General features: G+C 33.4%; 1 protein-coding gene across 5 annotated transcripts in view; it reads right to left on the reverse strand.

Moving 5' to 3' along the window:
• The window catches only part of LOC143226593 (sodium/calcium exchanger 3-like), a 129,651-nt gene that overhangs the window by 12,275 nt on the left and 95,233 nt on the right, over positions 1–22,143 (reverse strand). For all 5 annotated transcript variants that reach the window (XM_076457780.1, XM_076457779.1, XM_076457776.1 and 2 more), the window contains exons 3-7: positions 20,186–20,277; positions 19,839–19,987; positions 11,315–11,414; positions 6,707–6,829; positions 3,898–4,056 (exon numbers count right to left, since the gene is read on the reverse strand). In XM_076457780.1, the coding sequence (XP_076313895.1) occupies positions 3,898–4,056; positions 6,707–6,829; positions 11,315–11,414; positions 19,839–19,987; positions 20,186–20,277 (623 nt within the window). The remainder of the gene's footprint in view (positions 1–3,897; positions 4,057–6,706; positions 6,830–11,314; positions 11,415–19,838; positions 19,988–20,185; positions 20,278–22,143) is intronic.

Below are 22,143 nucleotides of genomic sequence, written 5' to 3' on the forward strand. Positions count from 1 at the left end.
GGAAAACATATTATCGTACCCATCGGTAAAAACATCTGTAATTTTAGTTTTATCAAACAACATTTTTATGCACGACTTGTAACTAATGAAATAGATACAACACAAACATTTCAATTACAACATAGGTCTAAAGATGATACATATCAACACAACAATTTGTTGAAAGCTGTAAAAAATTATGTTAAAGCAAGTTAGTATTCAGAGTTATCGAATCTATATCCTTTCCGAAACTACATAAATCTCCTATTAAATTTCGTTTTATTTCCAGTTCAGTAAAAACTATACTCGAACAGCTTGCAGTTTTATTAAATAAATTACTGCATAAGTTATTTCTTAAATTACGACAAAACTCAAGTAGTAAACACGAGTTCTGTATAATTACAAGCAAAGAATTGATCTTAAATACATTAGGAAATTTAAATAAAAAACACTCAACAGTTCCAATACGAACTTATGATTTTACTACTTTATTTACAATGACAGCACTTGGTAATGACGATTAATTCGTTTGGTAGATCAATTTATAGATATACTTATAGGAAATTAAACTGTTACTGCTAATAACTTCAAAAATATGTTCAGTTTTGGTACATGTATCAACTATATTCATTTTAATAAACATATTCATAAACGAACAGTAGGTATACCGACTGGTGCCGATTATTCAAGCAGTGTTGCTTATTTATATCTTTGTTATTATAAAAATAAATTGGTAAATTTATTATTTTTGTAACTTATACATATATTGATGATTTAATTAAAATTAATAATATATTATATATAATTTTATCAGTAATATTTATCTTACAATTCTATAAGTCGAAAACACCTCTGCATCAAATATCAAAATACATTATTTAGATATTAAAATACGTAATATTTTTATAATCTCAAAATTTGTGATAAAAGAAACGATTTTACATATCTTTGGACATTCTTTATCACATAGTAATGTACTAAATAATACCATACAAAACATCATACATTCACAGCCACACAGATATTTTAGAGTTTGTAACAATGAACAGTTCATAATATCCAACACTAACGTATTAATAAATAATCTGATAGTTAACGGATTTGATAAGATAAATTTAATTAAATAGTTTAAATTATTGTTATAAGTATACGAAATATGTACGTAAATTTCAATATACTAGTATACACGAAATTATTATAAACATATTAAATTATATTTTTAATTTTTGTACGGGAAATTACTGGGATTACCTATTTGGACTGTATCTTGTATGGGTGCTTAATGTGGATGTATGACTTTCCCTATATAAGACATGCTACTACGTAATTCCTGTAGGCCCTTAAGGTCTTGGCATTAGCATGGATGGATGGGTGGAGGATGGAAGCTATACTAACATTTTAGGTTAGGCTTAATATAGTAATGTCTTGACATTGTAGTGTTTATATCCAAACATTATTGTGGCGACTGGAATGTCAGCTTCAAGGATAGTTTTACTATCTCACCCATTGTTGTATTGTATTCCAATTATTTCTTATTGGATTTTTTAAATTTTTTTTTGACCAACCACCTTCTCACATCTGGCTGAACAGATCGAAAGATGTTAAAAATATGGAATATTGTTGGCAAGAGCTTCCACATGTGTTCTTTTATTTATGTTAATAATGTGAGACTTGCGAAACTGAGATTAAACTGGATAGACGGTGTACCCAACGTAATTAGTGTGTCACTTCCATCAGAAACCAGAACACACTGCATAACTACCCACCTTATGGTGTGTGCCCAGGTGTGACATGATTGTGTTGTAGCTACGTTTTTGCTTTTTCATATATAATATTAGAATTAATTATTTTTCATCTAAGGTTTGAATACAATGTATAAAATCCACACTGTTCTTCCTAATAATGTAATCTTCTTCTCTCTTTATTAATTAATTATATAACTATATATATATATATTCACCTTTCTGAGAAGAATGCACCAATAACAATGGTTATTTTTTCTTTATACTTCGAAACTTTGAGTTAAATCAGTGAAATGTTGTGTTCCTTCTTTGTTTAATAGCGGAATGAGAATGTTATACCATTTTCTGATCTATAATTTGAACAAGGTACACGATACATGAGCATAGCACTATTTTGAAGGTTAATACAGTCGAATAAATCCGAAAACAAAAACGGTGAAATGTCCAGAGATAGCATACTTCTAAAACAATTCGACAAATTCACACTCTTAATCCATACTCAAGGTTTCCCTGATTTCAGCATATAATTGTACACCAAGTCAACAGATGGCGCTTAATGAATATGTACATTGAGCAAAAATATTCAGTAATTGCTTCAACAGCCACTTTATTAAAAATAAATTGGCAAACGATTACAGATTTATTTTTGTATTAACTAGTAAAGAAATTTAACGTTTATAGAATTTATCTTCAGATATATTTTACACTAAAAACATTTTTAATCTCTGATAATCTTTTACAGTTACAAGGGAAGACTTTAAAACGAAATATGCTTAAGACTGTCGATCAGCTCTTACTGACATTTGTACAGTAACAAGAGAAGACTTTAAAGTTATTGTGAATGTGTGGTAAAGCTCATACAAAATTTTCGAAGTGATGAGGGGAACTTTATCGTGTATGTTCCACTTTAATGTGGCTTCACACATAAACACACGGAGTTGGCCTAACTTAACATAACCCTCAGAACGATTGTTTTTGTTTGTTTTTGAATTTCGCACAAAGCTACTCGAGAGCTATCTGCGCTAGCCGTCCCTAATTTAGCAGTGTAAGACTAGAGGGAAGGCAGCTAGTAATCACCACCCACCGCCAACTCTTGGGCTACTATTTTACCAACGAATAGTGGGATTGACCGTAACTTATAACGCCCCCACGGCTGAAAGGGCGAGCATGTTTGGCGCGACGGGGATGCCAACCCGCGACCCTCAGATTACGACTCGCACGCTTTAACATGCTCCCTCAGAACGAAGAACAAGTAATAAGAGTGGATGGAATTTTATTCGTATAAATACATTTTATATAAGTTTGTGTGTTTGCCTAAAGAATAAAAGATAGTTAACGTTTCTGTTGGAGGATGAGCAACGACTGAAGATGAATTTTAAAACACTTGCACACTTTTTTACTTCTTGGAAGATGGTAATATTTTTTAAAACTCTCATGAGTTGATCCAGAGCCGATAAGGTAAAGAAAAATGAGAGATGTTACGTTTAATATTATGGGCCTAATCGATTATTCATAATAAAGAAACTTTAAGGTTCAGAAAATAAACTTCTAAATATTTCATTCCACAACGTCATTAACTTGTTTCTTGAGATTTGTTCATCATTTACAAGAAAGGCTGAAAACTGATGACGTGAAACAATGTCTATGAAAGAACAGAACTTGAGTCACTGAGATACTAGAGGAAAATATTTCAACACGTAAATTTGTTAACGCGCAAAAAATTAATGCTTAGGATGATAAAGTTGTTTTTATTAATATTATAATCATTGTGTTGATTAGATCATTTTCAACGTATGTTGTGAGTTGAAATTTAAATAATCTTTGTTTGAAATCTGTCGTTTAGGATAAGTTGGAATTCTTGAAGTTGTAAGGTTGAAGATTAGATGGCTATTTGTGTTCGTTTTATGGTGGCATTCGATGTTTAGCGGATAAACATTACCAAGTTCAATGTATTGCGCTGCTAAACATATATATGTATATATATAATTAGAGAGTAACCATGCTTTAATGTTTTGCATTTCGTATAATGCAGTGTCAGTAATCGATGTTAATATGACAGAAAAAAAAGACACGCATTAAATCGTAACACAGAATAAAAGTTTCTGATGTTAAGAAGACTTATAAACAAAGCGATTGAGAGCCCACTAATGGCAAAATGAAGTACAAATTTTCTTACCTGGAACGCTCGTACCCAAAGCAACGAAAACAATAGCAGTCACAGAGTCCTTAATACCGAGAGTACATCCGAAGTGCGAAGCCAGGTCACCGATGATGGCGGTAAGAAAGCCGATCACAATAATTGAAAAAACGAAGCAAAGCCAGCCATCCACGTAGTCTGTCAGAACATACACAATATTTTAAAAATAAGGATTTAGTGTTATAATGTTTACAAAATTAGAAAGTTTAAATTAATAATGCTGCAGAAACCTGTGTAATCTAAATACAGTATTTAAACCATGTCTATTTATCTATTTATATTCGGTGATTAGTTAGTTTTATATTATCTTATATTGTGCAAAAATACATATCTTATGTTAGCCTGTTCTTCCAATTTATTCCTGAAAGTGCAAATAGTATTAGATAAATATTAAATTCTTATTTTATCTGTATAAATATAATACTACTGTCTATTGTGTGTCCATGTAATTACTTATCTATATAAATATAATACTACTGTCCGTTGGGTGTTCATGTAATTACTTATCTATATAAATATAATACTACTGTCTGTTGTGTGTCCATGTAATTACTTATCTATATATATATAATACTACTGTCTGTTGTGTGTCCATGTAATTACTTATCTATATAAATATAATACTACTGTCTATTGTGTGTCCATGTAATTACTTATCTATATAAATATAATACTACTGTCCGTTGGGTGTCCATGTAATTACTTATCTATATAAATATAATACTACTGTCTGTTGTGTGTCCATGTAATTACTTATCTATATAAATATAATACTACTGTCTGTTGTGTGTCCATGTAATTACTTATCTATATAAATATAATACTACTGTCTGTTGTGTGTCCATGTAATTACTTATCTATATAAATATAATACTACTGTCTGTTGTGTGTCCATGTAATTACTTATCTATATAAATATAATACTGCTGTCTATTGTGTGTCCATGTAATTACTTATCTATATAAATATAATACTACTGTCTGTTGTATGTCCATGTAATTACTTATCTATATAAATATAATACTACTGTCCGTTGGGTGTTCATGTAATTACTTATCTATATAAATATAATACTACTGTCTGTTGTGTGTCCATGTAATTACTTATCTATATAAATATAATACTACTGTCTGTTGTGTGTCCATGTAATTACTTATCTATATAAATATAATTGTACTGTCTGTTGTGTGTCCATGTAATTACTTATCTATATAAATATAATACTACTGTCTGTTGTGTGTCCATGTAATTACTTATCTATATAAATATAATACTACTGTCTGTTGTGTGTCCATGTAATTACTTATCTATATAAATATAATACTACTGTCTGTTGTGTGTCCATGTAATTACTTATCTATATAAATATAATACTACTGTCCGTTGGGTGTTCATGTAATTACTTATCTATATAAATATAATACTACTGTCTGTTGTGTGTCCATGTAATTACTTATCTATATAAATATAATACTACTGTCTGTTGTGTGTCCATGTAATTACTTATCTATATAAATATAATTGTACTGTCTGTTGTGTGTCCATGTAATTACTCATCTATATAAATATAATACTACTGTCTGTTGTGTGTCCATGTAATTACTTATCTATATAAATATAATACTACTGTCTGTTGTGTGTCCATGTAATTACTTATCTATATAAATATAATACTACTGTCTGTTGTGTGTTCATGTAATTACTTATCTGTATAAATATAATACTACTGACTGTTGTGTGTCCATGTAATTACTTACCTATATAAATATAATACTACTGTATGTTGTGTGTCAATGTAATTACTTATCTATATAAATATAATACTACTGTCTGTTGTGTGTCCATGTAATTACTTATCTGTATAAATATAATACAACTGTCTGTTGTGTGTCCATGTAATTACTTATCTATATAAATATAATTGTACTGTCTGTTGTTTGTCCATGTAAATATTTGCAGGGTGTGGATGGATTTTCTCCAAAGTCGGTACGGAGGCTCATTAGGTTCGTGCTTAGGTACATGTAAATTTTACGTTTTGCATTTTGCATTTTCTATTGGCGTTAATTCGTTACTACTTAACCCGCTCTAGGTGGATCTTTACCAAGTATAGTTTGGAGATTCATTGGGTTAATGGGAAAATACATACAAATTTACAGTTTTGCAGTTGATGGATCTTCACCAGATTTGGCATGGATATTTGTTGGTTCCATGTGGAGATACATGCAAATTCGCGGTTTCACATTTTGTGTCTTGCAGTTTTTATGGGCGTTCTTTACAATTACCCATAAGAAAAGCAGCTTCATTAATCATGAATTTATATAACGTGTATCCAGGAGATAGGTTATCCAGCAAGAGACGTGCGTGCTTTAATAAGAAATGACAACGAATTACATGGATAAATGGTTTTCTTAAGGAGGATAGGCTAAAATTTCTTAACTTATTTTCTCTTGAGAAACGAAAATAACGAAGGCAAGAAGTAATTTTTGTAATGTTTAAATTTTTTTAAAAATTTCCTCGTATTGTATTCTAAAAATAAGAGGACAAGACTTTAAGATTTGGAAGAACAAAGACAAGTTAAAACTTTTATTTTTCCAACATTCTGGTTGACTTAATGGCATTGGCAGTAATGGAGGTTGAAACTTTATAAGAGTTTAAACGGAAGAGGCGATTGAAAAACTCCTGAAAATATAATATAGATGTTCAGGAACATCCGTGAAGGACCACGTCACCCGTAAGTTCATTTATATTAAATTCTTTCATCATTATTGATTCTCCCACGGATACATACCTGTCGGTGGAACAAAGGCAAAAATAATTTTCCAGAAAAGTGTAAAGAAATGCATAATATAATTGGAACAAGTCGGCATTTTTTCTTCGTCACCGTTGCCTTCATCTTCATCTTCACCATCACCTGGACCAAAAAAAAAGTAATTTAAAAACATATTTCAACATTGAGAATTCTGTATTTTCTCCAATAATCAGCTTCTGATATGGTAACATGGTCACAGAATGTTGCTCGGTAACTTTAAATGTTGCGATTTTTTACTTGTTTCTTTGTTTTTGAATTTCGTGCAAAACTACAAGGTGACTATCCGTGATAGCCATCCCTAATTTAGCAGCGTAAGACTAGAGGGAAGGGAGCTAGGCATCACCACTCATTGCCAACTTAAGACTCTGATAAGAACGTAGACATTCTGTTATAATAAATAAATCTGAAGATTTTAAACAGTTGTTTAACTTACAATTTTACGCAAAATCTATACAAATAGGATTTGGCCAGGTGGTTAGGGCGGTTGACTTGCATTCTAGGTTGGTAGTGGGTGGTGATAACTGGCTACCTTATTTATTGTTATCTTATTTATTATCCATACTACCACAAGATAACGCTTTCGCTATACTGTGTATATATGAAATTTAATTGGAAGAACAACGAGGCTTATAGTTAATGAGTCGAGAAGGTATTTGTAAGTATCCTACGTAGCTCTATAAGTTGTATACACGTTTGTGTATTTAAGTTTATTATTGTCAATGTTTTGAATTTTGAAACAAATCTTTGTTCGTGTTCGTGAGTCTAAGCTTTTAAATAAATGTTTGATTTAGTATTGTTCTTACTTACATCCATCAATTAAGAACTAGTACAAACACCTGACGTGGGAAGGATTATAGGAGAAATGATGTTTTTATCTATATTTTTCGTAAATCACAAGGTGTTGGTTACAATCATAAAAACTTATTCACATACTTAAATATAGCCCCTATAATTGTAGTCAAAAGTTAAATAATTATACAAATAAATTAGGCCTGGCGCGTAAGGCATGCGACTCGTAATCTGAGGGTCGCGGGTTCGCGCCCGCGTCGCGCCAAACATGCTCGCCTTCCCAGCCGTGGGGGCGTTATAATGTGACGATCAATCCCATTATCCGTTGGTACAAAAGTAGCCCAAGAGTTGGCGGTGGGTGGTGATGACTAGCTGCCTTCCCTCTAGTCTTACACTACTAAATTAGGGACGGCTCGGTGCAGTGGGCTAACAAACCTACTCACTTAAATACCTGTTGAACAATCCGCAAGCGATTGCGGCCCTATGTTCCTTGATGGAATCTAATGGTGATAACTAATAACTAACTAATAAATAAATTAGTTTTAAATAAAAAAGTAATTGCAGTTATACATCACTGTTTTTATAAGAACGATTAAGAATATTAGATTTTCTTTCTAATATCATTCGGCTACGATTCTTATACCATGTACATTTTATAATTTTAATTATATATATATAAATTCTTTTTTTAGTTCTTAAATGCATGGCTAGGTGGTTAAGACACTCGACTCGTAATCTGAGGGGCGCGAGTTCAGGTCCCTATCAAACCAAGCATGCTCGCCCTTTCAGCCGTGAAGGTATTATAATATGACGCTTAATGCCCCTATATGTTGGTAAAAGAGTAGCCCAATAGTTGGCGGGGGGTGGTGATGACTAGCTGCCTTTCCTCTAGTCTTACACTACTAAATTAGGGACGGATAGCGTATAGAGAGCTCGTGCAGCTCTGCTCGAAATTCAAAACAAATAGACAAAAAACAATTCTTAAATTGTGCATTGGATTCATCACTTCTACACATTAAATATTTTTATCTAGATTAATCAATTTTTTACATCAAACAGTTTATTGGATTCACTACTTGTACATTTAAATCTCTTTTATAGATTTTTCAATCATATATATTAAGTCTCTGTTTTAATCTTAAAATACGTATACCATGTATTTTTTGTATTCTTTACTTATGTATGCTAAATTTATTTTAGATTCTTTGCTTGTACATATTAAACCCTTTTTAATTACTAATTCTATATATTAAACATTTTTTGATCCTTAAAATAAATTAGCTATTCTTTTGGATTTATTATATATTAGTTCTTCTTGGGTTCTTAAATTTAACATACTAAATCTTTTGTTGGATTTTTCACTTGTACGTATGATACCTTTGTTTGGGTTTCTTAACTATATACATTAAGTCTTCCTGGGAATAATATAATGTACATATTAGTCTTTTGGGTTCTTCACTTCCAGTTATTTAGACCTTTTTTTAAGGTTAGTTCATTGTATGTACAAGTATTTTTCTTCTTAAAGTGCATATTTAAATCTTTTTCGGATTTGTAAATTGTATGCTAATTATTTTGGGGCTCTTAAATTGTATATACATTAAGTCTTTTTGGATTCTTAAATTATTCATATCAAATCGTATTTAGAAATTTAAATTAAATGATCTCCCAGCGGTAAAGCGATAACGTTTCACAGTTTATAAAAACTGGATTTCAATATTTTTCATTCGCACACCACAAACAGTTTATTATTAGGTTTTTATTTAACTAAAACAAACAAAACTAAATTGTATTAAGCCTATTTTGCTATTCCTATATTTTACTTATTAATCAGAACTTCTGTCGAGAATTTAATAAACCACAGAAGAAAATTTATAATAATAATGATTAATGATGTTAGAAAAAATCTAGGAGAGAAATTTCGTTTGACATATAAAAAAAATGATATGTTCACTGTCGTTTTTGATAAGGAAGTGCTTAATGAGGCAATGTTACCGCGAAAAGAAATAAACAGCCACGAACACCAGCATTGTGAAGAAAACAAGAAACGCAAGACACAACGACAATGAACCATTTTAGTGAAAAAACAACATCTGTGTTGATTTATATCAACTGATTCCCAAAACCACACCAGCCTCTATTGTTTTTGCTATCACCGTAAGATGGGAAAAATTCTGAAATTATAAACAAAAGTCAATTATGAAATTTTTATATATTTTTATCATCTTGTTAATTATCATGATGTGAATATTCTCCATGGTTATGGAGAAAAAAAACATCTTTGCTCATAAATTATTTATAGACAATATTATAACATATTTATGTAGTTTTATGCGCTTTGTTTTACATTAACATTTCAAATCAGAGAAATCCTGTATGAGCAAAATCAGTGATTTATTTTTTTACTGTTTCAGCTGTAATAAAGGTTAGCACGTGATGTCTTCAACAGCTGAAATGTGACTGTGATGTGTATGCTTTTTATAAGCCGGCGGGAAATTATTACAATTACACTTGTCATAAGGCCTAAGTGTTAGGCCTAGGATATATTTTAACCAATTTTATTCTCTAGCTAGTTCCTTATGGATTTTCAAGAGTTAAAAGAGTCTAAAAAGATGGTATTCCAACCACACCATATACGCTATAGCTACAGAAATATGTCTGTGATAGTTCGCATTTACAACAATGAAAACATGTCGATAATATTCGGGCGTGTCTTGTTGGTTAAGGTTTTGTGAACGTATCTGTGAATTATTGGGTATATCTTAGTGTTTAATGCTTAATTCGTTAGATAAAATGAAATTTGATGATACTTCTAATTAATAGAACAGGCTTGCTAATCATTAGGCCACATCCAGCACCGTAAACATTGCTGTTTGTCCATTTGTACGTTGTTTGTCTAATATTTTTAGTGAGACTTCTTGCATATAATGTTTCATAAAATGGCTCCAGCAAACATAAAACGTACGCAATGAGCAAGAACGCATGTCATGAGAAAGTTTAACAAGAATGTTTTTGAATTTCGCGCAAAGCTACTCGAGGGCTATCTGCGCTAGCCGTCCCTAATTTAGCAGTGTAAGACGAGAGAGAAGGAAGCTAGTCATCACCACCCACCACCAACTCTTGGGCTACTCTTTTACCAACGAATAGTGAGATTGACCGTAACATTATAACGCCCCACGGCTGGGAAAGCGAGCATGTTTGGTGCGACAGGGATTCGAACCCGCGACCCTAGAATTACGAGTCGAACGCCTTAACACGCTTGGCCATGCCGGGTCAGTTTAACAAGTAAAGTGACACAGTACATTGTGAGAGGTTAAACCACTGGTTTAACTGTTGGACTTAAAATAGAAGGTTGTGAAAGTACGGTCTGTGTAGAGTAAACAACTAAACGCTGATTTAACTGAAAATCTCCACAGTTTTCTATGTTGGCTAATTATTTGTATTTATGGCAAGGATGCTTACGTTATCTGTCGCCGTCTCTAATTTATAACTATTGGTTAGAGGGTGAGGCAAATAATAAACAATGTTCAAACACCCATCATCCACACAAAGGGACTTACTATCACTATAATAACGCACCTTTAGATTAAGGTGTATGGATGTTTTGTGTTTTCGTTCACATTCTAACCAGATTCATCAGCTTCCGAAATTCAGAGTTCTAAGAATAGTGGAAATATGTCTGCGGTGTGTACGCCTTTTATAAACTAACGATAAATGATTACAATTATACAAATCATAAAACCTAAGTATTAGGCCTAGTATTTTTCTTAAACACTATATTCTTTGACAAATGACTCTTACCTACGCTGACAGTAATGGCTTCTACAAATTGTTCTTTCCAAGAAGAGGTTCCAATTGTCAGTGAAACATTAGCTTTCTGAAACAGTTTGTCTACTGTATTCTGAAAAGAAATTATTGCATATATATATATAAAGTGATAAAGAACAATGATAAAAAAACAAAACAACATAAATTATATTTCTTCTGTTCTCTTTGTTAGTTTTCTTTACAATTAATTGCTATAATTCCTCAACCTTTCCGCTCAGGAACCGATGAGTGAGAGAGAGAAATGGAGTCTTACTGCTGTAAGTCCATATAATAAATATTTCATTGTAGATAAATTGAAATGGCGAAAAAGTGAAAATAGAAGAGACTAGAATTCGAACCAAACTCTGGAGAGAAAAAAGTATTTATTTCTTTTTTTTTTAGAAATTTCTATGTTTACACAAACAAATATATATTTATATATATGTGTGTGTCTATCTGTGTGTGTGTACCGTGCCTGTTCCCGTTGGCACAGCGGTTAACTTCAGGACGTATAACGCTAAAGTTCTGGGTTAAATCTCTTCGGAGAGCTCAACACAGGTAGCGACAACAAATGTATCGTAATGGTTTGTCTTTAGGCCCGACATGGCCAAGCGTGTTAAGGCGTGCGACTCGTAATCTGAGGATCGCGGGTTCGCATCGCCATCGCGCCAAATATGCTCGCCTTCCCAACTGTGGGGGCGTTGTAATCTAACCCTCAATCCCACTATTTGGTGGTAAAAGAGTAGCCCAAGAGTTGGCGTTGGGTGGTGATGACTAGCTACCTTCCCTCTAGTCTTACACTGCTAAATTAGGGACGGCTAGCACAGATAGCCCTCGAGTAACTTTGTGCGAAATTCAAAAAAACAAGCTTTGCCTTTTGCCAGTACGTGGCAATACTTAATTACCCTAGGGAAATAAGTCTTCTAAAAAACTTGTTAAAATATAGATATCTTTGAAATACAATCTGTTCCAATCTTAACTTGAATAAGTATTCGAATTACTTTAAGATCGCCATATTTTTTAATATTTGAGCATTTGTAGAGGGCGTTCTATGAGTTTCTCATGATTTATAGTATAAATATTTATCAGCATTTCTAAGATAGTGAGTATCTCTAACACTTTAGCTCCTGTAGCTTCCAGATCTCGCTAACGATTTTGTCAAGATATTATTGTGAAATGTTTGTTGCAGTTACAAAAGTATTACTACCTTATATAAAAGCCTAAGGACGATATGTTAGTGGAGACTCGAGTGCGGAAGCGATTTGATTTAAATTGCGAAATGTAGTCTTCACTTTGAATTATAAACAAGTGGTATTGCTTCTAGTGCTGCCAAGAAACTTACTATCGTTATAATTAAAGTTTACAGTCTGTGTTGCATAGAAACCACGTATTGTTTCTTCTTTCTATAAATATCTTTCAATAGTTATTTTTTTAATATAAAGGCTTAGTATCGGAAGAAAAAACAACAACAAAATAACTGACTTTTCCACCAAAGTCTTCTACAGTGATTATCCATGCCACAAAAATAATATTTTCCTATTGTTGTTGTAGAACTTAATACACTATTCACGAAAATAATTTTAATTATTCATTCAATATTTCCTACGTGCTACAATAGTGAGTCACACTTCCAGAATGACCAGCCAGTAAATGTGGCAAAACGTTGCGAATAAATACCTTCCCCCATTTCCAGTTTTAGGTTGTACTGGGGAGATCCTCTGACAAAGCTAATATGGCGAAACATGTTTTTATAAAACTGTTCTTGTCCATATGTCATATCTGTTATAATTTTTACATTGGTATTTTTCCATCATTGAAAACATGATAATAAACATTTTTCTCTCTTCCTGTTTTTTTTTTTTTAATTTCTCGCAAAGTTACACGAGGGCTATCTGCGATAGCCGTCCCTAATTTAGCAGTGTAAGACTATTGGGACGGCAGCTAGTCATCACCAACCACAGCCAACTCTTGGGCTACTATTTTATCAACGAATAGTGGGATTGACCGTCACATTATAAAGTCCCCACAGTTGAAACGGCGAACATGTTTGGTGTGGCAGAGATTCGAACCCGCGACCCTCTATTTACGAGTCAAGCGCCTTAACCACCTGGTAATGCCCTCTTCCTATATCTAACCAAACTAAAACTTCACTGTCGTACTTATTGAAACAGTAACAAAAACAGATTATTAAAATTTTGTTTGATTCCAAATTTATTTTTAAAAATAATTAAAAATAGAACAATCCAATTCATAATTGTTTCATTCATGTGTTTGCTTACTCTTTCTGTCATTATTGGTTTTATATCGTCGTAACTTTGTTTGTTTTTGAATTTCGCACAAAGCTACTCGAGGGCTATCTGTGCTAGCCGTCCCTAATTTAGCAGTGTAAGACTAGAGAGAAGGCAGCTAGTCATCACCACCCACCGCCAACTCTTGGGCTACTCTTTTACCAACGAATAGTAGGATTGACCGTCACATTATAACGCCCCCACGGCTGGGAGGGCAAGCCTGTTTGGCGCAACGCGGGCCCGAACCCGCGACCCTCGGATTACGAGTCGCACGCCTTACGCACTTGGCCATGCCAGACCGTCGTTGTAACATATTATGTATCTTAGTGATCCATCTCAATTAAATAAATTAATAAGAAAACTACGTAGAATTAAAATATTTAAAACTGGAAGAGATGTAGGAAACGTGATGTTAACGTTCATTGAAAGTAGAAGGCGTTCCTTTTTACTGTATTTTGAAGCAATCTCTTTTGAAGTTCAATATTTTTGTCAGAAAGTGACAGAGAACACGTGCATGAAAAATAAAGTACAGTTACAAAAAAAATAGATATAGAAGAAAACAAAATGGTACAAGACGGAAAACAAAGTTTTAAACTCCGACAAAGTTTGCGACAAAAAAAATTTCGGACATCCACAATCAATATAAACCGACGACAGTGACACCTGTTGAACAAATTATAGCAGTAATATAATACTTTAAACAGACACTATGTTGTCCAATATTTATCGTTTGCTCTTTTTTGAATCCAAACCAGATATTTTGAGTTTGAAAAATAAGGTAAGTTATATGTTATATATTTTCAAATAAAGCATGCCTTTTTAAAAATGTAAAATGACACTCTTCGTGGATGCGATAACAGCGTCCTCTATATTTATTTATTCACCCTTTCCTCCAAGCCATCGGCTACACTTGAAATTGAAGTAGGCCTGCCTGCACCTCAAGTGGGTAATATATTGTCATTTTCCGAATGTAGGAGGAAATAATATTAATGTTTATTGTAAATGACAAACTAGCTTGTGACCTGAGCTATTTTTTTGTCCCTAATAAACGTAGAAACTGGTTAATTTTAAATGCTTATTTAAAAAATGTGTGTTTATAGTAAAGCAAAAGAGAGTTGAGTCACTTACCAAATAATCAAATATTTTGTTGAAAAATATCGTGGGTTATATTTCAACGCTTACTGGGAAAGAGTTTGTGTACAAGATAGGTTTAAGAAGAGGTCTATGTGTATGTGTTATAAACGTATTTAAAGAACACCGTGTATGTGTCAGAAGTGCTAATAAAAGGTTAAAGAAGATAAATATGTGTCAGTTATATATCAACGTAGGTGTGAGTGTAGCAAAGGTTAAAGAAGATAAATATGTGTTATATATCAACCCGTGTGAGTGTGGCAAAGGTTTAAGAAGATAAATATGTGTTATATATCAACCCGTGCGAGTGTGGCAAAGGTTAAAGAATCGTAATGAAATAAACCTTCCTTACGTAATTAGAAAGCTGAACAATGGATATCTAAAAACTTGACTTCGCTACTGTCTTCTGACAGTCATGTTACGTAGGCATCGATATTACGACGTCATTATCTGACTTACCTATTTGGAAGAATTCTCCGTAATTTTGTACTATTGGCCAGAAGGAGGCAGCTTGACAACAGCACTACCATATCCCGTTAAGAAACTGACAGTTACTCTTATATTGCACTCACAGTAGAAAATTATAGCTGATGTTTATAATGTATAACAAAACTGAGCATATATATATATACGGTGGGCGTGGGTACCCCAGTCAGAGCGAACTCACAAGCAATTCCAGTGTTTATGAAAACGTAGCTTTTTCCCTTGAGAATATTGCATTTCAGAGTACAGCTATGAATCCTTTTACGTGTTTTGTAACACCGTCGACATGTAATCTGTTGCATTTCAGAGTACAGCTATGAATCCTTTTACGTGTTTTGTAACACCGTCGACATGTAATCTGTTGCATTTCAGAGTACAGCTATGAATCCTTTTACGTGTTTTGTAACACCGTCGACATGTAATCTGTTGCATTTCAGAGTACAGCTATGAATCCTTTTACGTGTTTTGTAACACCGTCGACATGTAATCTGTTGCATTTCAGAGTACAGCTATGAATCCTTTTACGTGTTTTGTAACACCGTCGACATGTAATCTGTTGCATTTCAGAGTACAGCTATGAATCCTTTTACGTGTTTTGTAACACCGTCGACATGTAATCTGTTGCATTTCAGAGTACAGCTATGAATCCTTTACGTGTTTTGTAACACCGTCGACATGTAATCTGTTGCATTTCAGAGTACAGCTATGAATCCTTTTACGTGTTTTGTAACACCGTCGACATGTAATCTGTTGCATTTCAGAGTACAGCTATGAATCCTTTTACGTGTTTTGTAACACCGTCGACATGTAATCTGTTGGCAGTACGTTTTCATTCCACTTACGCACACAAGTAAGGATAGTTAGTTTTGTTCAGTATAATGTGACATTTTGGAAGATACATGCACTAGTCTGTCCATAATTTAGTGGTGAAACACCAGAAGGAAGATAACTAATTATTACCAGATTGCAAGTCTGGGATCCCAGACACCCAGTCATGTTAGACCAAGGAAAGAAAGAAAATTGTTGATATGTTGAAGGTATTTTATTTGTTTGTTTAGAATTAAGCACAAAGCAACACAATGAGCTTTATGTGCTTTGCCCACCAGGGGTATCGAAACCCGGTTTTTAGCTGCGTGAGTCCGCAGACATACCGCTGTGCCACTTGGGAACTGGTCTTTCATAATACTTATGTTCAAAAGTTGATAAATAACATACTGTACTTATCTGCACGTCATAAAGAGAAACTAAAATCTTACAGGAGTACATCACTATTTTTCTATGGGGCGCACTTTAATTTTTCTGATTAGCTTTACATTTTCATTATTTAACGTTTCGTAACTCTTTTTGTAAGCGGTGTGTTACAAAAAAATAAAATAAAAATTCACTGGTTAAAACAACGTTTACAAACACATTATTTTTTTAATGTTTATAAATTTATACATGTATCTCAGTTTTGACTACATCAGTCGTACTACGATATGGCACCTTCTCAATTAAACATCCAGTCTCTCTGAAATCATTAACACGTTTGGAAAATTACACTGAGTTATAATCTCTTGACAAAGACATCAGACACAAATGACAGCACGATAGTCATGCCTGACAAAATAAGCAACGCTTGACTTTATTTGGAAGCCAGTCGCGAAACACGTTGTACTACGTCACATAGTATGTGACAAGTAATTACTTTGTATAATAAGATGCTATAAATATTTCTACCCAAACGCATGTAGCAGATTCTGCATTGAGATTAAGAGCTCCATCAAAAGAGTTGAAGGGTGTATTGTTTACTGAGGAAACTGATTAGAACAATAGACTGTATATGGTATGTGAACCAACTATTTAAAAACTTGTAAAATATTTGTTTGTTTCTATCTTGATGTTTTATATTGGTTAATAACATTTAACTCGGATATCTTATTCCAATAAAAGACTCCAACTGCCAAGTCTTCACACGGCTGGGTAGTTATGGAGTTCGGTCCGCGATATGGTGGTCATGGGTTCGAATTCTATCACCGAAAATGCTCGCCCTTTAAGCAAAGAGATCCTAGTTTTCGTTGACCAACGAGTTAGTAGAGTTGACTAGCTGCCTTTACTCTAGTCTGTCACTTCAAAAGTAGGAGTGTCTACAGCAGATTGTATTCCAGAAGCCCTGAGCGAAATTCAACAAACAAACTTCTAAAAAAAACTGATTTATGGCAGTCACGCTAGAAATAGGTGTATAGTTTTAGTACGTTTTATTTACTGCAGACTATTACAAATATTGTCTTTATACATCTATTACTGAGTTCATTTTTCTTTTCATTCAAAAGTCTTTACAATTTACTCTCTTTACGACGTTTCTCTTTTTTATAAAGAATGTAAACCCAATATTCGATTTAATACAAATAATCTGCATTTGCACATTTCTAATTTAAATTTGCTATGCTGCTACTTAATCGTAATTGGATGTACCAGTTATCTGTTCTTAACGCAGGGTTCTCTCAGTTTAGCAGTTTCGTTGCTATACTTACCTGTACCACTAGCGTTTAGTTCTTGAAATCGTTTTAATATTCTACTCACTTGACTTCTTTGTACCACTTACAATTTTCTCTTAAAGTCGTTGTAGTGTTCTACTCACTTGACTTCTTTGTACCACTTACAATTTTCTCTTAAAGTCGTTGTAGTGTTCTACTCACTTGACTTCTTTGTACCACTTACAATTTTCTCTTAAAGTCGTTGTAGTGTTCTACTCACTTGACTTCTTTGTACCACTTACAATTTTCTCTTAAAGTCGTTGTAGTGTTCTACTCACTTGACTTCTTTGTACCACTTACAATTTTCTCTTAAAGTCGTTGTAGTGTTCTACTCACTTGACTTCTTTGTACCACTTACAATTTTCTCTTAAAGTCGTTGTAGTGTTCTACTCACTTGACTTCTTTGTACCACTTACAATTTTCTCTTAAAGTCGTTGTAGTGTTCTACTCACTTGACTTCTTTGTACCACTTACAATTTTCTCTTAAAGTCGTTGTAGTGTTCTACTCACTTGACTTCTTTAAAATTAACTTACAATTTTCTCTTAAAGTCGTTGTAGTGTTCTACTCACTTGACTTCTTTGTACCATTCTTACAATTTTCTCTTAAAGTCGTTGTAGTGTTCTACTCACTTGACTTCTTTGTACCACTTACAATTTTCTCTTAAAGTCGTTGTAATGTTCTACTTCACTTGACTTCTTTGTACCACTTACAATTTTCTCTTAAAGTCGTTGTAGTGTTCTACTCACTTGACTTCTTTGTATTACCACTTACAAATTTTAGTGTCTTAAAGTCGTTGTAGTGTTCTACAATTTTCACTTGACTTCTTTGTACCACTCACTTACAATTTTCTCTCTGTAAAGTCGTTGTAGTGTTCTACTCACTTGACTTCTTTGTACCACTTACAATTTTCTCGTAAAGTCGTTGTAGTGTTCTACTCCACTTGACTTCTTTGTACCACTTACAATATTCTCTTAAAGTCGTTGTAGTGTTTTTGTACCACTTACAATTTTCTCTTAAAGTCGTTGTAGTGTTCTACTCACTTGACTTCTTTGTACCACTTACAATTTTCTCTTAAAGTCGTTGTAGTGTTCTACTCACTTGACTTCTTTGTACCACTTACAATTTTCTCTTAAAGTCGTTGTAGTGTTCTACTCACTTGACTTCTTTGTACCACTTACAATTTTCTCTTAAAGTCGTTGTAGTGTTCTACTCACTTGACTTCTTTGTACCACTTACAATTTTCTCTTAAAGTCGTTGTAGTGTTCTACTCACTTGACTTCTTTGTACCACTTACAATTTTCTCTTAAAGTCGTTGTAGTGTTCTACTCACTTGACTTCTTTGTACCACTTACAATTTTCTCGTAAAGTCGTTGTAGTGTTCTACTCACTTGACTTCTTTGTACCACTTACAATTTTCTCTTAAAGTCGTTGTAGTGTTCTACTCACTTGACTTCTTTGTACCACTTACAATTTTCTCTTAAAGTCGTTGTAGTGTTCTACTCACTTGACTTCTTTATATTCTTTTTTAAGCAAAGAAGCAAAATCCCGGTGTAACATATATATATACAAGAAGGCCAATCAAAGAAAAATGTTAAAAACGACTCAGTGTGGAGGTGAAATACATTAAAGTTAAGATTAGAAACGTTGTTGGAAGAGGGTGTGTTCATTGTGAAATACAAAGAGATAAGCGAATAAAGAAAGAAAGAATATTAAGTAGATAAAACGCTAAAAGGAGATAAGCTAAGTGTGACACATAAGAGTTAAATATTACAGGAGACTCCCATGTGACACACAAGAAAATAGTTCAAGCAGAAAATATATGCAAAATGTGTGTGTGTGTGTGTGAAACTCTCTTGTTATACACGTGCGATTAAAATTCCTTGTGCAACTCAATTCATATTACTTACTCTGTGCTAAAAGCTATTCCCCCGTAATAATGAAACAAGACACTTTACATACCTATCTACACGGTGGTTTTATTTCCCCGGTTACCTCGTTCAGTAAGTCACGAACCCTAGTTATTATCCATTTCCTGCCTTCTTTCCTTTGACATTTTCGTAGCCTCTTTGGGAACAAGGTGATTGAACTGTTTTACGTACCTTGAATTCCTTACTCTCTTTAATACGTATGGTAGCCTTGTAGTTTTCTCCCAGCCTAGGTTTTCCTAGCAGCGCAATTTTTTCAGCTTCCGTCAACTCTGGGTTTCCAGAACTCTCGTCGACGTTCTTCCTGGCGTTCTCTTCAACATCTAAGATGAAACGTGAAATCTGACGAGCAATAAACCAAATATAAACAGACAGAGCACATGTATTCGCAGACTAAAACAGCAAGTGCGACGGACATGTCGCTGTAGTTTATTAAGATTATAAGAACATTCTTTAACCTCGATATTACTAAGAATAGGATTTTGATAATACAGAATTACTCTAGTCCCTAACCGTCTTACCTTCTTCCAATTTCGGGTCTCCCAATTCAACATAGAACAAAATATCTTGTTCATAGCTCTCGTTGTCATAAATATGTAGCATGATTTCCTTTCTGAAAGCAATCGACACATAGGTAGACGTTAGTAAGTAAATAAGTGAAAGTATAATAGTAATTTGGCATTGTAAAGTCACATATAGATAATAAACAGGTCAAAAATAAAGTTCAAAGAAAAAGAGAGATTCTGTAATGTGTTTTATTTTACTATCTGCAAATCCATTTAAATAGCGTAACAAAAGTTAAACGTCGTACTCGTGTTTTATTGTCTTACGTTTCCCTCTTTGTAACAAACGTAAACATTATGGCATTCTTCTGTGTGTAACAGGCCTGGCAAGCGCGTAAGGCGTGCGACTCGTGATCCGAGGGTCGCGGGTTCGCGCCCGCGTCGCGCCAAACATTCTCGCCCTCCCAGCCGTAAGGGCGTTATAATGTGACGGTCAATCCCACTATTCGTTGGTAAAAGAGTAGCCCAAGAGGTGGCGGTGGGTGGTGATGACTAGCTGCCTTCCCTCTAGTCTTACACTGCTAAATTAGGGACGGCTAGTGCAGATAGCCCTCAAGTAGCTTTGCGCGAAATTCCAAAACAAACAAGCACTAATTAACACTCTTCAAGTCTGTCTATTCAGTAATATATTGTGTGAATGCATTAAATCTTAAGTGAGATATGATGTAAGTAGTTTAAGAGTTAAGTAATGCATGCTGTAAATGATTTAAAGTAAAGTAAAACACTATGTGAATGGTCTACAGTTAAGTAAAACACTATGTGAATGGTCTACAGTTAAGTAAAACACTATGTGAATGGTCTACAGTTAAGTAAAACACTATGTGAATGGAGGCTATCTAGACTCTGTCTACGAGGGAGAATAGATCCTGGAATTTATGGTTGTAAATACGTAACTTACGGCTGATCTACTGGAGAGGCCAAGAGAATAACATTCTATAAAATATGATTTGTACGATACACCTTTGTACGCTCTGACTTCATATGTACAGTATAATATTTACATAACGTGCGGAGACATGCTATGTCCGTCCTGAATAACACTGGACCAATTGTATTTTATGCTACCATATTACACTTCAATACCACGAAGACATCACACCAATTTGTTGTGACTTAAGAACTTTCAAATATAGAACAACTTGTTGTGACTTAAGATCTTTCAAATACAGAACAACTTGTTGTGACTTAAGATCTTTCAAATACAGAACAACTTGTTGTGACTTAAGATCTTTCAAATATAGAACAACTTGTTGTGACTTAAGATCTTTCAAATATAGAACAACTTGTTGTGACTTAAGAACTTTCAAATATAGAACAACTTGTTGTGACTTAAGATCTTTCAAATATAGAACAACTTGTTGTGACTTAAGAGCTTTCAAATATAGAACAACTTGTTGTGACTTAAGATCTTTCAAATATAGAACAACTTGTTGTGACTTAAGAACTTTCAAATATAGAACAACTTGTTGTGACTTAAGAACTTTCAAATATAGAACAACTTGTTGTGACTTAAGATCTTTCAAATATAGAACAACTTGTTGTGACTTAAGATCTTTCAAATATAGAACAACTTGTTGTGACTTAAGATCTTTCAAATACAGAACAACTTGTTGTGACTTAAGATCTTTCAAATACAGAACAACTTGTTGTGACTTAAGATCTTTCAAATATAGAACAACTTGTTGTGACTTAAGATCTTTCAAATATAGAACAACTTGTTGTGACTTAAGAACTTTCAAATATAGAACAACTTGTTGTGACTTAAGATCTTTCAAATATAGAACAACTTGTTGTGACTTAAGAGCTTTCAAATATAGAACAACTTGTTGTGACTTAAGATCTTTCAAATATAGAACAACTTGTTGTGACTTAAGAACTTTCAAATATAGAACAACTTGTTGTGACTTAAGAACTTT

The sequence above is a fragment of the Tachypleus tridentatus genome, chromosome 9, assembly GCF_004210375.1.
Source record: "Tachypleus tridentatus isolate NWPU-2018 chromosome 9, ASM421037v1, whole genome shotgun sequence".
Lineage (NCBI taxonomy): Eukaryota > Metazoa > Arthropoda > Merostomata > Xiphosura > Limulidae > Tachypleus > Tachypleus tridentatus.